At 32.9% G+C, this 16,463-nt stretch overlaps 1 protein-coding gene across 1 annotated transcript; it reads right to left on the reverse strand.

Annotated features, from left to right (window-relative positions):
• Nucleotides 1-7,606: 7,606 nt before the first annotated feature.
• LOC100932437 (olfactory receptor 51V1-like) lies at nt 7,607-8,554 on the reverse strand. The gene has a single exon (XM_003764785.3). It carries the CDS (start codon nt 8,549-8,551, stop codon nt 7,607-7,609), a length of 945 nt encoding a protein of 314 aa, XP_003764833.2. The 5' UTR covers nt 8,552-8,554.
• Between the last annotated feature and the right edge of the window lie 7,909 nt (nt 8,555-16,463).

Here is a 16,463-nt window from a genome sequence, read left to right on the forward strand (position 1 = left end):
TAACAATTTATCAGCAGGATAATACCTAATAATACAGAATAATGCAAAATAAATCTAAGTGACATTTATACCAGGAGTGTGTAGGGCTGTTTCAATAGCAGGAAAAATAATACCATAATTGAATATATCAATATCAAAATCAACAGCAATCACATGATAATCTCAATAGATGTATAAAAACCTTTTGACAAAATACAGCACCAATTCCTATTTAAAACACTAGAGAGCACAGGGATAAAGGGAGTTTTCCTTAAAATAATAAGCAGTATAGATTTAAAACCAACAGCAAGCATTATTTGTAATAGAGACAAGCTGGATGCATTCCCAATAAGATCAGTGGTGAAAAAAAGATTGCCTGTTATAACTACTATTATTCAGTATTGTACTAGAAATGTTGCATTTAGCAATAAGAAAAAAAAAGGAATTAGAATAGGCAATGAGGAAATAAAACTATCACTTTTTGCAGATGATATGATAATATAGTTAGAGAATTCTGGAAATCATCCAAAAATCTACTGGAAAATTTAGCAGCTTTAGCAATATTCCAGGATATAAAATAAACCCATGCAAAACATTAGCATTTCTATATATTACTGACAAAGTCCATCATCAAGAAATAGAAAGAGAAATTCCATTTAAAATAACTATAGACAAGATAAAATATTTGAAGGTTTACCTGTCAAGACAAACTCAAGAACTATATGAAAAAAATTACAAAACACTTCTCATGCAAATAAAGTCAGATCTAAACAATTGAAAAAATATCAATTATTCATGGCTATATCAAGCTAATTTAATAACAATAACAATTCTGCCTACATTGATCTACTCATTCCGGTGGAAGAGGGAGAGAGAGAATCTAAATCCTAGTGGATGTAAGAGATTTTTAATTTTTTGGTCTCAGCATATACTAGGTGGTTGCAAGTCAGAATTAAAGTTTGTAATTTATTTGTCATGTATTGAAACTAAGTCATACTTTAACTTTCTCAAAGTGTGTAATTTGAAATAGCAATTTAGTATGTATTGATTTAAAATGAGTATTGTTGATAATTCTGACCATTTAGGAAAGACATTATACAAATAGATTTTTTTTTAACCTGAAGGCACTTTTGAATTAGGGGTTACTATTTCCATTGGTTTTACCAGGATTAAGAGGGGAGTGATTCTATATCTGCATAATATTTTTTACTCTATACATAACTACTAAAAATAGAGAATTCTCATATACAAAGTAACATAATACAGATGTTTGCTATAAAATTGTGAACTTAATAGTCAATAAACATTTGTTAAAAATCTATGTATCAGACACTATGGATACAAATATCAAAAAAAAAAAAAGAAAAGAAAAGAGAAAACAGTCTATGCACTCAAGGAATTTATGATCTACGAGGAGAGACAACACACACTCTAAAATATGAAAAGGTGGGAAAGAAATTTTGATGGGCACCCAGTAGAAAAGTCAAAACAAAATGAATTCAGCCAGTTAAGAAGTGAAAAAGCAATGAGCACTATAATACAGAATTCCTATTATATATTAAAAGTACTATATTGAAATATAATGTATACATATATACTTTCAAAGGTACCCTGCCTGGTTGTTTCCTTAGTCTTATATACATCTTCTTTTCAATGTTTCATTGACCTTCTTTACATCTATTAAAAATAATTCCATTATCTCCCTTCACTTTCATTTTTTGCCCTTTTGAAGTAAAAAGAAAAACAAAATATTTACAATAGCTAAGTTTAGGCAAACAAATACACATTGCCCATTTCCAAATATGTGTTTCCTATTTTTCACCCTGAGTCTGAGCTTAGAGGTCACTTATTTCATCAACTATCCACTAAAGTTGTGGTTGATTATTGATTGCATCCAGGTACTTAAGTTTTTAAAATCGTTTTTCTGGACAATTTTTCTATATAAACTCTTCTCTTTGTTCTCACCATATTCTTTTTAATTTATAAAAGTCTTCCTAGGTTCTTTTGAAACCATCACTTTAATATATATGTCAATTTGTATTAAGGCACTCCTGAATTAATAAGCAAATCCTTATTTTAAAATTCTTTGCTCCAGTAAGGAAAAGTATAATAAATATTTTTGTACATATACTTCTTTTTCAGGATATCTGAAAGGCAATTGGAAATGTTATATTGGACTTAAGCACAGAGATTGGGACAAAATACATAGATTTAAATATTAGCTTAGACATTATAACTAAATCCATTGAAAGTGATGAGATCACCAAGTAAAGTCATATAGTGGGAAAAGAGAAGGATGCCTATCAGTCAAGAACAAAATCTCAGACTTAAAAAGGTGTTTAGAAAAAAAATTATTTTCAGTTTAACAGAGAGGTTAGAGCCAGAAAAAGGTTTGGTTCCTCCTCTATAATATCTATTTAGTCTTAAATAGTGTTCAAACAAGGATATAAATACATGAACTGGCAGTGTGCTTTACACACATACACACACATATACACACACACACACACATGCACACATATATCAGCAGTAAAAACATTCAATAAAATTTGAGCAAAGACAAAACACCAGCTATTATGTGAGCCCAAAACAAAGCAGAGAATCCTAGAACCCATCAAGGTTAAGAAGTTTTGGAATTACCAAAATGATTTATAAAGATTGCTTCCCTTAATCTTCACCACATCTTTACAAAATAGATAATAAAATAATTATTTTCATTTCCATTTTTCAAAACACAAAGTAAGCCTTGCCCAAGGTTCTTTATGTACCTAGTATCTCACAAAGCTAGATTTCAACTCAGAAATTCTGATCATAATTCATGAATTTTCCATTATGCCATACAAGCTTTGCCTTGCCTTCTCCCTAGATGAGCAGGTGGTAAGGGAAGAGAAGAAGTAGCCAACTAGGGTTATTGACCAGACTCCAATAAGGAAAAACAAAATCATATGCGTGTGTGTGTGTGTGAATGTGTGTGTGTATACATACAATAAATTAGAAATTATTAAAAAGCAAAGGTACTAGCATTAGTAAGGAAAAGCTTTTGCAGAAGGTAGGATTTTAGATGAAACTTGATGGAATCCTTCCAGAAGTAAAGATGAGTGTCTCTTTGCACATGAAGAATTAAGGGTTTTCATTTTTCTTGAAGAAACTCTAATAGCACCAATAGTTTTTGGGAAAAGCTATTAAAATTGTCTTTACGCTACAAAAGAGAAGCAAATCATTTCTATTTTGGGAGGAAGGAAATAGTCTCATTGTATTCAGCTCTGATTAATCTGGGTCTGAAGTGTATGATTCCCAATAGGAATTTAATAAGTATTTATTGATTTGAAATGAGTATTGTGCTCACTTCTGATCATTTAGGAAGGACATTTACAAACTACAAATTGTCCAGAGTAAATTAAAAGTCTTAAGAACATACCATAGGAATGCTAGTTGAAGGATTTGGGGATGATTTATCTGTTGAAAATATAATTTATAGAATTTCCAAGTAGCTGGGTGGCTGCCCTAGGGAGAAGGCTGATGGCTTGTTTTGTTAAACTCAAAGAGATAGACCTAGGATCACTGTATGGAAGTTATAGAATAAATTGCAATATAAACAAAATCAATGGAAAACAAAACAACACTAAGAACTTGGGAGATAGTAAATTCCCTTCACTGTGGGTTATTCTTTGATAACCCATAAGATGGCTGCCAACTTTATGAACATGGTGTACAGAACATTCTTGGCCAGGTTTCAGTTGTACTGCTGTTCCTCCCTCCCAACTCTTTGACAATGTAGCTTCAATATGCTTGAAAGGCTAGATGTAGTATGATGAAATTTATTATAGAAAAATGGACTATCCCATATTTGGGCCTAAAAATTTCAGGAAGAGGATGTTGGAAGTATGTGATACACCAGCTTATGTGAAAAAAGGGAGTAGAACACCCTTTCCTAATTGAATATCAGAAAGAATTTTTCATTCACTTTAGTCACCACATTAAGCCCTTTCAATAATGCCCAGATCCTTCATGTCCACAAAGCCCACATTATCAAGATCAGTATTTTTGTTATGTCATGGTCTCCTTGAACTGTTCTGCCTCAGTTTCCCTGCATTAATTTCCCTGAATTATATCTCCATTGTTCTGAGTGCTTTTATGCCCCCCCCCACACACTTTTCCTGTCCATTAGGGCTGCACTACTGCCTCTAGATATTCCAAAAAATAAGACTATCTCGGATACTTAATTGACATCTTTACTTCTGTTTATTCAGACATCCTGACTCTGGCTTCCTAATAAGAATTTATAGTACCACTCCCCATCCTGCTAGAACCAAATTTATGGTCCTGAGATTTCCACTCTTTTTCCTGCCTTTGTTTCTCTTCTTACTAAGATTCCTATTAAAAAAAAAAAAAAAACAAAAACCTGGGATTTTCATATTCACCACTGGATACTTTGAGACAAGGGTTCTATCCAGTCAATCAATTAAACTCTCCAATAAATAAAATATTAAAAACTCTCTAATCTCTATCTTGCCTCAGTTTCACTGGCATTACATTCTCACAGTTAGACTGTATCTTACTAAGCTGTTGATCACCACTAAATCTCACTAGCATATTTATACATACCATCTCTTGGCCAGAGAGTAGATCTTTTAAAAAATTGTGGAAGAGCATGGTCACTATATGTCAAGAACCAACCCAAAATCCAGACACTCTTTTAGAAAGAATTTTATTTAAGTACTGCAGCCAAGGAGGAGCCAGAAAAATCTTCATAGTTGAGGTATCCCTCAGCCTCTATGAATTTTATATAATATATGTTCAAACAAGAGTACAAGGTTAAGATACTGAATGGACTACCAATGGGTACTTTCAAAAAAAGGGGCAATTACCAGATAAAGCATGTAGGTTGCTTAATATGTATATCCCAAGTTAAGGCTAAAAGCTCAATAAAAATTGGTTATATTCAGTCTTTTTCAGTTACATATAACTTTTTGTGACCCCATTTAGGTTTTTCTTGGAAAAGATAGCAAGGTAGCTTGCTATTTCCTTCTCCAGCTTATTTTATAAATAAGGAAACTTATGCAAAGAGGATTATTTGACTTGCCCAGTATTACACAGCTGATATCTAAGGCAATATTTGGACTCACAAAGATTCCATGATAAAATTTATATTTTAAAGCAAAACACAATCCCAGGGAAAGGTCAAAAATAGCAATTTCTGGTTCCCTTGTAGAGTTCTGGGGTCAACAGAACCTACATAAACTACACATGCAAGGTTAAGCAATATCTAATCACTCCAGGCTAGATTCAAAGAATATAATAAATAATAAAGTTTTCTCCCACAATAGTTTATTGATGTGGGTCAATGGATAGAGTATGGCTTTGGAGTTAGAAGACCTAGACTTTGAATCCTAGTTCTGTCAATTACTACCCATATGGTTTCCTTCAAGTCATTCCCTATCCCTGAGTGTCAAGGCTGGACTAGGTGATCCCATCCATTTCCATAGTCTTTACTCCTGTTGTCTATATAAATGAAAGGAGTGCCAATTCTGGATCCCTTTAATTATTAAAGTAAAGACATTCTGAAATATGTGACAAGGCAAGGATTAGTAACCAGGCTATATAAGCCCCAGTGGGGGGAATTAAGGATATTTGCCCAACTGATAACTGTCTTCAGCTTGAGGAAGAACTAGCATTTAGAAGAAAAATTATATTTCTTCTCCTTGATCACTGAAGATAGTAAGAGAAATAGGAAAAAGATATAGGGAAGTATACTTTACCTTCAAGATAAGAAAAAATAGTCCCAAAATAAATCTTAGAAAGATGGATGACAAGCCATACTATCATAAATTTTCCAAACAGAAGCTAGATGATTGCTATTCAGTTGTCTTTTAGTTGTGTCTGATGCTTCATGATCCAATATGGAGTTTTCTTGGTAGAGATATTATAACCATTTGCCACTTTTTTTCTCCAAATTATTTTTCAGATGAGAAACTGATGCAATCAGGGATAAGTGACTTGACCACAACCACCTAGCTTGTAAATATGTGATGCCAAATTTGAATTCAGGTGTTCTTGATTGTGGACCTTTCTCTCTATCTTTTCAGTAACTTGGCTGCCCAAAAATTATGGTACCTAAACATATTAAAAATGAAAAAGAAAAACTGAATTCTATTTCTGCATTGGGATTATATAATCCTGTCAGTCTTCTGAGATATGTGACTGATACTTTTAACACTTCTACTACTGGTTAAAGCTAAGGTCAAATCAAGCAAGTTCCTAATCTATGTGTACTTCATTCCACCTCCTGTTAACTGTTCACAAATTTCCCAAAAATGACTCCTCTGACTTTAGATGCCTTGGATTCTCCATATTAATCTGTTTCTTTCTCATACATTTTTCATCATCTCCATTCTCTCTTTTCAGAATCATATCCTTTTCTCACGTTTTTTTGTCAATTACCTAACATTTACTATTTCCTCCTTCTCACTCCCTAACCTGCCACTGACATAATAAGAAACAAACAAAAATCAAAACTCTTATTTTTTTTAAAGACCATACATAGGTGAGCAAAGCAATTTTCCATATTGGCCTTGTTGAAATAAAAAAAGTGTTCTTTCACACTTGTTACTATAAATGCTCTGTTGGCTAAGATTAACCCATTTGTTCCAGCATTGGTTTCTCCTTATAATAGTAATATTTTCAAAAATTGCATTTGAATACTTAAGTAAACATCTTTAATGTAAAATGTATATATATATATATACATTATATATATATATAATGTACATATACATATATATATATAATATACATATATACATATATATATATATATAATATACATATATAATATACATATATATATATATAATATACATATATATATATAATGTAAAATGTATATATATATATATAGTAAATAAAAAAGCTAAAATAATTTTTTTTTTAAATGAGCCCTTACTGTATTCTCTCTATAAAAGACAAAATCAAGATTTCTTTGCATTCAAACTCTTTATCCCATGAAATTCCCTTTTGTGCCTACTGGAGACCTCAGACTCAGAAGTAGAGAATATTATTGGGTAGCATTGCCCTTATGACTGATGATATGGTACAGCTGAAAAACAATGTAATGTCTCACAAAAGTAGTGGAGGAACAAGGGGAATACTTGATTTACATTTCAAGAACTTAGTTTACTTAAAGATTCAATTATATGAAAAACTGTTGAATGTATGCTATTACACACTGAACTATGTCAAGTTGTCTTTATTATCCCCTTTCTTTAAAAGTTCTACATAAGAATCATTTGGCTGTCATGCAACATGAGCATTCTAAAAACATTTCTGCAGCCATTCCTGACTGTGATCATTACATTTCAATTATCCACATAACCTCTGACTTTATAGTTACACATTTTTCCCAGAGAATTAATTCAGCAATATTACAGTCTTAGTAGTCACTCTCTGATTGGAAACTTGCCAAATAGGTGATCCTGTTGGAGCACATTCTCTCTAGCAATTTAGCATTCAAGTTGCCCCATAAGCAGTGCTAATGGAAGAGCTAAATGAACATGATGACATTATCACTAGAAAATTATAAAAATCAAAATTTTTTAAAAACCTTATCTTCATACAACACTGGGGTGACTCAGTATTTTTGCCATGAAAAGAGCCTATGTATCCTGCTTCGAATCTGCTGGGTCTTGACACTGTATATAATTGGGTTCATAAAGGGTGGAAAGAGAATATAAATATTACCCATAAGAACATGTACTATAGGGGACAGGTGCTTGCCAAAACGATGCACCATAGTCAGGCTGATAATGGGGATGTAAAAGACTAGGACAGCACAGATGTGGGAGATACAAGTCTGGAAAGATTTGAGTCTTTCATCCTGAGATGCAATTGCTAAGACAGATTTGAGAATTAGAACATAAGAGACAAGGATAAGGACAGAGTCTAACAACAGAGTGCAAATCACTAACCCCAATGCATAGAAGCTGTTAAAGCGGATGTCAGAGCAGGTCAAACGGAGCAGGTCCTGGTGCAAACAGAAGGAGTGAGAGAGAACATGGGGCCGACAGTAATTGAAAAACTTTAGGCGGATGATGGCAGGAGTGATAAATAGGAAGCTCCTGATTATAATGATCACCCCAATTTTTATTATTCTGGCCTCAGTCAAGATAGAGGAGTATCGCAGTGGATTGCAGATTGCAATGTAACGATCAAAGGACATGGCAAGGAGGACAGAAGATTCCATAAAGGACAGACCATGAATAAAATAAGACTGACCAATACAGGCATCCAAACTGATGTTATTGCTGAGTCCCCATAGGATCCCCAATACTGTGTGCACAGTGGACAGCCCCATGCACAGATCAGTGAGAGCCAGCATAGCTAGGAAATAAAACATGGGTTCATGCAGACTCTGTTCAGTGCGGATCACATGGAGTATCATGCAGTTCCCAAGGAGAATCATGACATAGATGGAGGAGAAGGGGATAGCGATCCACACATATGACTGTTCCATGCCTGGGAAGCCTGTGAGGAGGAAGGTAGAGGCACTGAAGTTGTATCCAGATGAAGCATACATGAATATAGAATGCCCTTCTTAAGAAAGATCAAGGAATATGTTCATGTCAAAAAACCTCAATTTAAAACATGTTGCCTTTAATTTTGGAATAGTATACACACTTCCTTCTGAAAGATAATATGGGTGACATAATTAAGCTGCTTCAAAGAAAAATATTTTATTTCATAGGAGAGAGTGGACACTTCACCAACTGACTGGACTAGGGTATTGTTGCATTTGATGTTGCCAAGAATTGTGTCAGCATACTGGCCTCAGATTTTCTTCCTAGGAAAAAGCAAATAAAAGGTGAAAAAAGTTATCTGGGATAGAGCAGCTATGTAGAGAGGTCCTGGGATCAGTGATGATTTTACTAATCCTAAATAGAATGGAATAGTTTTGAAGATGGAACTGGGCTACATGAAAAGAGTCCTCAGTCTTTTAAACTTACCTGTAATATGTGACAACACTAGGATGTCAGCCTTAAGAAGGGCTTCCTTCTCCCTTCTGAGTGGTTTGTTTTCCTACTCCAGAATCTTTCTCATTTCTTCTGTGCTCCCCAAAGTCATATTGTTTAACTCACCCCAAATACTCCTAGTCTCTCCTATTCCAAAAATCTTAGTCTCCAGGTTATTTTTCTTTTTCCTCTTCATGGTCAGGATGGCAGAGGGGGAGGATTTATGTAGGATCTCATTAGCCACTGGACTCTAGCAGGAGGAGCTGTCTCCTGGGATAAAATATCTCATCTCTGAGATTCTGAAGCTAAGGGTATGATGTAACTCCCTAGTCCCTGTCCTGAATTTCAGCTCATTGATTTAGACAATTAGCATGATAAGGGAAAAAGCAATGACTGTGATGTCAGAGAACTTGGATTGAAATCCTATCTTTGTCACTTACCACCTATGTAATCTTAGGAAACTTTTTTAACTTCTGTGTTCTTTAGTTTACTCATCTATAAAAAATCAGGTTGTTGAATTAAGTGATAGTCTCTGAGATATACAATTCTACAACCATGAATCCTGAAATCATCACTAAAATCTTTCATTTATTGTCCAAATGATTGTTAAAGTATTACTAGTGAGGCAGTCAGGATAGATTTGCAAAAAAGTTTTTTTTTTTTTTTTAAAGGGAAAAACCCATTGATACAAAGAAAAAGATTAAGCATTTTCTGCAAAGACTAAGCATGGAAGGATCCATTTTTATACCATGTATAACATGCACTCTAAATTTATCTCTAGAAATACATTTTTTGTGTAATAAAATAAAGTTGATTTTCATGTTTAAATTTATATATTTTTTGTTTATAAAACAGCAAAAATATTTACAGAGTGACTTCATTTCCCTTTATGTATATTTGTTTTACACACATTTGATTCGTCATTTATGTTATTGATTGGAAATTAGAGGTATAGTTTACTTTTGGACAGTACTACTCAGAATCTGTTATTTTTCTTTCATGTAGATGTGATTTTGGTTATTGAGTTATTGTATAGGCATTTAATTAACTTACATTGTTCTGCATATTTTCATAGTCTTCCTAATATTCTTTGATTTCCTAATATTCATCATTTCTTCTACCATAGCTATAATCTAATACATTCATCAGTTTTTTTTTTCACTTATTTCACTATTAATGGGCACTCTATTAGTTTGCAGATTTTTGCTACTTTCACAAAGTTCTGTGATAAATATTTTAGGAACTATGACTATCCACTCTTGTAATATTCTCTCTAAAATGTAATCTTCTCTGTTGAGTTTGTCTTGGGGTCTCTGGAGGCAGTCTTCCTTTCAGTTCAGTAATCACCACAAGTGCAGCCAGGGATTAAAGTCCAAATAAATCTTGTCTCCTTTCCTGGGGCCAGTTAGCTTTCTTATAGTCCAGATCCTTTATGATCTCCTTCCTGGGGGACTGGGCAGCTTTCTGGAGAGACTTCAGTCTGGCCTTGGTTCTGAGAGTTTGAGTTCCCGCCTGCCTTCTCTGGCTTCTGAATCTCCCTGACTAAATCCTGGATGAGGCTCCAAGAGCTTCTAGTGCACTTGTCTTTCTGGCCCTGAGAGTATCTTGAAGCTCCCCACATTGAGTATACACCAATCATTTTATCAGCAGGAAACCATTATTTGTTGTAGGATTAAATCAATGCTAAACTAGATTTAACCATTGTCTCCTCAGTTCCACTTAGTACCTTGTTTCAAGTTCTGGCCCATAACATTTTGTAGAATTAAATCAATCATACTGAACCATGCTAAGTTAGAAAACTATTTTCTCTATCAATTCCATCGACTTAGTACGTTGTAAGAATCCTTTGTTTCAAGTTCAGAGTTCTGGCTCATAACACACTCTATTTTTAACTTCCTAAAAATAGGATCAGTATTGGTGTTGCTAAGTTAAATACATTTAGTGACTTTTTTCCTAGCATAGTTATTGTTCCAAGGTAATTTCCAGAATATTGGACTCAGTTAAAACTCTACTAATGTTAGTGGACTTACCTTTCCAATGACCTTTCAAAATCTGTGATATGTTCAAGGTCAAATCATAGTTGTTTTAACTTGAATTTTTTATAAGTGCTTTAGAGTATTTTTTCCTGCTATTGTTGATAATGGTTTTTGGTTTTTTTGTTTGTTTGTTTGTTTTTTTGCAAACAGATACCTTTTGGTCACTTATCTTTGGGAAACAGCCCTAATTCTTTTATTTTCACATAAATAACACAAATATTTTAAAGAGCTGCCCATTATCAGATATATTTTCTGTGAAGATTTTTTTTCCTATGAGATAATTTCCCTTCTTATTCTATCTATATTAATTTACATAAAAGATTTAAAAAATATATTTTCAAGATACTGATAAATGTTGGAGGAGATGTTGGAAAACTGGGACATTAATGCATTGTTGGTGGAGTTGTGAAATGATACGATCATTTTGGAGAACATTTTGGAACTAGGCCCAAAGGGCTCTGAAATTGTGCATACCCTTTAACCCAGCAGTGCCATTACTGGGTCTATATGCTAAGGAAATCATAAAGGAAGAAAAAGGACCCATATGTGCAAAAATGCTTGTACCAGCTATTTTGTGATAGCAAAAAATTGGAAAATGAGTAAATGCCCATCAATTGGGGAATGACTAAACAAGTTGTGATATATGAAGGTAATGGAATGTTATTCTATAAAAATGATGAATAGGCTGATTTTAGGAAAGCCTGGAAATATTTACATAAACTGATACTGAGTGAAACAAGCATAATGAGTAATATGTTTTACACGACAACAGCAAAAATGTGAGATGATCAAGTATGAAAGACTTGGTTTTCCTCAATGGTTCAGTGATTCAAAGCAATCCCAATAGATTTTGGAATGCCATCTGCATCCACAAAAAAAACTAAGGATACTAAAGATAAATCAACACATGCTATGTTCATTTCTTTTTTATGTTTTTTTTTTTAAATCTCTTCCATGGTTTTCCCTTTTGTTCTGATTTTTCTCTCCCAACATGATTTACAAAGCAATGTGTGTTAAAATAAATTTAAAAATCAAAAAAAAAATTCAACTGAAATTGTCTTTATTTTTTTACTCACCTTTCTTCCTAATTTGCTTAAGAAGTGTTTCCTATCCATATTTATAAAAAGTATTCATAAGTTTATCCTATATAAAAGAAAAAAATAAAGAAAATTTTCCCATTGTATTAAGTACATATCTATATGGAACTTATTATGGTTTATCATGTAAGATATTGCTCTACATCTTTTTTTTGCCAAACTTTTCTAATTTTTCCAGTAATAATAATATAATAATAATAATAATAAACTACCGTTTTTCTAGTGCATATTCTATACCAGTAACTCTGCTAAGTGCTTTATAGTTATTATCTCATTTGATCCTCACAAAAACTGTGGGAAATAGGTGCCATTTACAGATGACAAATTTGAAATCAAGCCAGATAAAGTGACTTACTCAAAATCACATGTTTATAAAGAGGTAAAATGGACACCAGAGGTTGCAAATAGAAACAGATTAGGGAGAGCACTAGGTTGCAAAAATAGTCTATATAATAAAGATTTGGTTCATGACATGGAGCAACCATAACAAGACATCCATTATAGGTTACAAAGGTTTGCTATTTAGTTAATATGTAGCTCCATGGACTCAAAAAATTTATTATAAAGAAGGTAGTCATGCTGAATGAGCAATTTGGTTTCAGAAAATACAATCTTTTAAAGTTTTAGGGGAACAAAAAAGGGGGGCAAGATCTATGGAGTAAGAAAGAGGAACCAGGGAACAGTTGAGCAAATAAAGGCAGGATCTTGGGAGAGACAAAAATGCATATTAAGATTCAGAGACTGTTCCAAGATAAATCTGAGAAACCTGAATTTTCTATCAAGGCTGAAATACTAACAATGTGATGGATTCCAACTTTTCATCATTCTATTCTTCTCAAGACTGGGAAGTTCCCAAACAGTTGTTGTGATTATCTTAAAAAATGGTAACTATAAAGTTTAGGAGGTTGACCTGATTATCTTAAAAAAAGAATAGGATTCACCTCAGTAAGTTTATGAAGCATTACTATAACTCAAGTTTTCCAGATCCTAGACACAGAACTCATGGTATGAATTTCAGCTTCAAATGTATCAAATAAATGTTTGATGAGTATCTGTCATTTCATCTTTATTTTATAGATTAAGAAATTGAAGTCCAGAGAGGTTGTACCTTGCCCCAAGATTAGCCAGTGAGTTAATGGTAGAGGCAGAAATAAGATCTCCTAACTCTCGAATCCAAGTGTTTTCTAAGTCTCAAGAAAGTATCACTGGGATTGGTTTGGAAGAAGTGGTGGTAATAAACCTTGAAAGTTTCTTTTGATTATTGGAAAATTCATTTATGCATTAGATATAAATTCAAGGAATACTGAAGTATTCAGTAAAGGTGATCTACTATTCTGTTTCTGTTACTCTTGTGCTCATTATTTTCCATGTCTCTCAATTCTAGAAGTTTTTCTTAAATTCCATAAAGAACTAACCACAAGATTTCTTTGAAAATTCATTATTCCCTCATTTCTATGACAAGCAATTTTTCCAACAAATTAATTTCTTAATACATCTAATTCTAAGGAGCAATAGTTTTCTTGTTTGTTTTTCAGTAATTATTATATTCACAATAGCGCAGCTATTGTTCTGTTTCTATTTCTCAAAGACAGGGTAGTACAAATAATTTTTTAAACCAATGAAATATTTTTAATTAAACTATGTACTTTTTACACAAAATACTATGATAAACATGATAAATTACAGTTTAATATAAACATAATTTTTATATGCACTAGGAAACCAAAATAATCATGTAACTTACTTTATTGTGAAATTCATTTTATTGTGGCAGTCTGAAACTGTACCTACAATATCTCAAGGAATGTCTGTATTGAGATAATGTATATTTCATATAATCAATTGAACCTGTGATCTCATCAATTCAGATGTTTTTGCCCGTTATGATAGTTGTACAGAAACCTTTGCTACCTTCCTAATCAGGAAGCAGCCCACTGAGGGAAAGAGTTTCTCAGTGTAATAAACCCATTTTGCCAAAAATCTCACTTGGAGATCTGGACTGAGTATTCTTCTGCAAAACCTGTGACACAGGTTTGGGGACTCCCGTCCCTGCTAAAATATCTCTCACCCCTCAACATATCTATGCCTGTTCGTTTACTTTTCCATCCTCCCACCAGTTCACCAAAAGGGGACCTCCTTATAAATACTATGAAGATTCTAGGGGAGCAGATGGGATATTCAGGTATCCCATATTCTCACCACAATATCTATCTATACCACAAGAGATAAATACAAAGATAAAGATGAAGATTAGATCCTTGATTCTAGTGATATAAAGAACTCATACATATTCCTTCTCCCTAAAAATAAAGAAAATCAAAACAAGAAAAATTATTTAAAAGTTAGTTGTTATAGGGCTGAGTTTTACTAATAGTACTATTCAAAAACAGAACAATTTACATTCAAGAAATTGGAAAAGTTAACATTACAATTTATAGTTTACAAAAAAAGAAATTAATACAATATTTTACTCAATGATAATTAGATACAAAGGAGTAACCAAATGTCTTCCATTTAAGAAAGTGACCTTTAATTGACATTTGTCATTATTATTACTTTAGTTTTTAAGCCCCCTCAAAAATATTTTCAAGCCCAGATGTTTGGAGAGATGCATGATTAAAGTTTTTCCACTTCACATGTATTCTTCCTAACACTGATGTTTACCAAACATTGGATTGAAGCCTTCTAAAATACTTTTATTTAGGCTGCCAAGCTCTCAGAATGGAAAAATGGAACAAACTATTATGAAGTACCTTCTATGTTCCAGGCTTTGTGCTAAGCAGGTTACAAATATTATCTCACTTGATCTTCACAACAATGCAGTGAGGTAAATGTAACTATTATTGTGATTTTACAGTTGAAGAAACTAAGGCACATAGAGGTTTTTATGACTTGCCCAGGATCATAGAACTAATAACTATGTCAGATGGAAGATAAAATGACTGAGAAACAAAGGTTTGAGCTTCTAAACTTATTGATTTATTAAGCATGCATATAATTATATAACATATAAGGACCAGGCCTCCTTAGCTTTGATATTGAACCCCAAATACAGTAGAAGACAGATTTTTATGTACTAAAAACAGTTAACCAAATAAGATCAATTAATTAAAAGAAAACATTGAACAGGTACAAAATATGATACAAAATTAGGTAGTTTGATTTCTAATTGTAGTAAACATCAGGCACTGTCAAAATTTTTAGGTTGAGAGGGAACAGGTGTACCACCCCCCTACTCAAGGGTTTGAATTCAGGATCATGGAAACAATAATGATTGATGAGTACATGACCAGTTTATAAGTAAGATATATGAGTTGCTTGAGACATATAATTGTAAGAAAATTCACATTAATATTCAGATCTGACCAATTAAGAGTCCTTTGTTAAGAGTCCCTAAAGAAAAGATAAAGGTAGTTCTGCATCTTAGTTTGCAGGGCTAGATTTAAATAATGCAATAAAATTATTTTTATAATTCCCATAATTAAAAAAAAAATTCTTACAAGACAGAAATTGGAATAGACCTATAACTGAATAAAAAAGGAACTGAATTAGCTTCAGAATTGAGTTACAAGATGGATTCAATGTAGTTCATTCAGTTCCCACATTCTCTCATAAATCAAGTTTTCCTGAATCTAGGGCCAGTATGCTATTTGCTAACTTATATAGCTCCCTTATCTTTTTGATTCTGAAAAGCAGAAGATGGGTCTTATTTGATAGACAAAGCCATATTGGGAATAGCTTCTTCTTGTTGTTGTTCTTTTTCTTCTGCTTCCTTCTCCTTTCTTCTTCTTTTCTTCTCCTTTCTTCTTCTTTTTCTTCTTCTTCTTTTTCCTTCCCAAGAGAAAACCATCACCTTTTTATTCTGCTGAAGACTCGCTGGGGCTTGTCACCATAGATGATGGAGCACATCAGTACATAGCACTGATATTTATGAATGAGGGTTGTAAATGATTTGCATATCTTTGAACCATTTTCAAAAACTAAGTATACTTTGAGATTCAATTATGTTAAACAAATTTTTGCTAAGTGTATGCTATTATGCCCTAGGCTATGTCAAATTGTGGTTTTTATCCTCTTCCTTGTTAGGTTATCCACAGGGGTCATTAGGTGTCAGGATGGTCATGATACAGTGGATTGTTGTCAATGTTTTATGTTTAACAAATTTTTGTTATTTTCAATTTATGGGAAAAAACCCAAGCATTTCCATAATATATTACAATAAAAAATGCACATGAAACTGCAAATTTACCATGTACAACTTGATATTCTCTCCAAATTTGCAAGTTATCAAATAAATTTCTTTTGTTCTTTTCTTTTCTTTTCTTCTTCTCCCCCAAGCCCTAGAG

This window comes from Sarcophilus harrisii, chromosome 3 (genome assembly GCF_902635505.1).
Source record: "Sarcophilus harrisii chromosome 3, mSarHar1.11, whole genome shotgun sequence".
Lineage (NCBI taxonomy): Eukaryota > Metazoa > Chordata > Mammalia > Dasyuromorphia > Dasyuridae > Sarcophilus > Sarcophilus harrisii.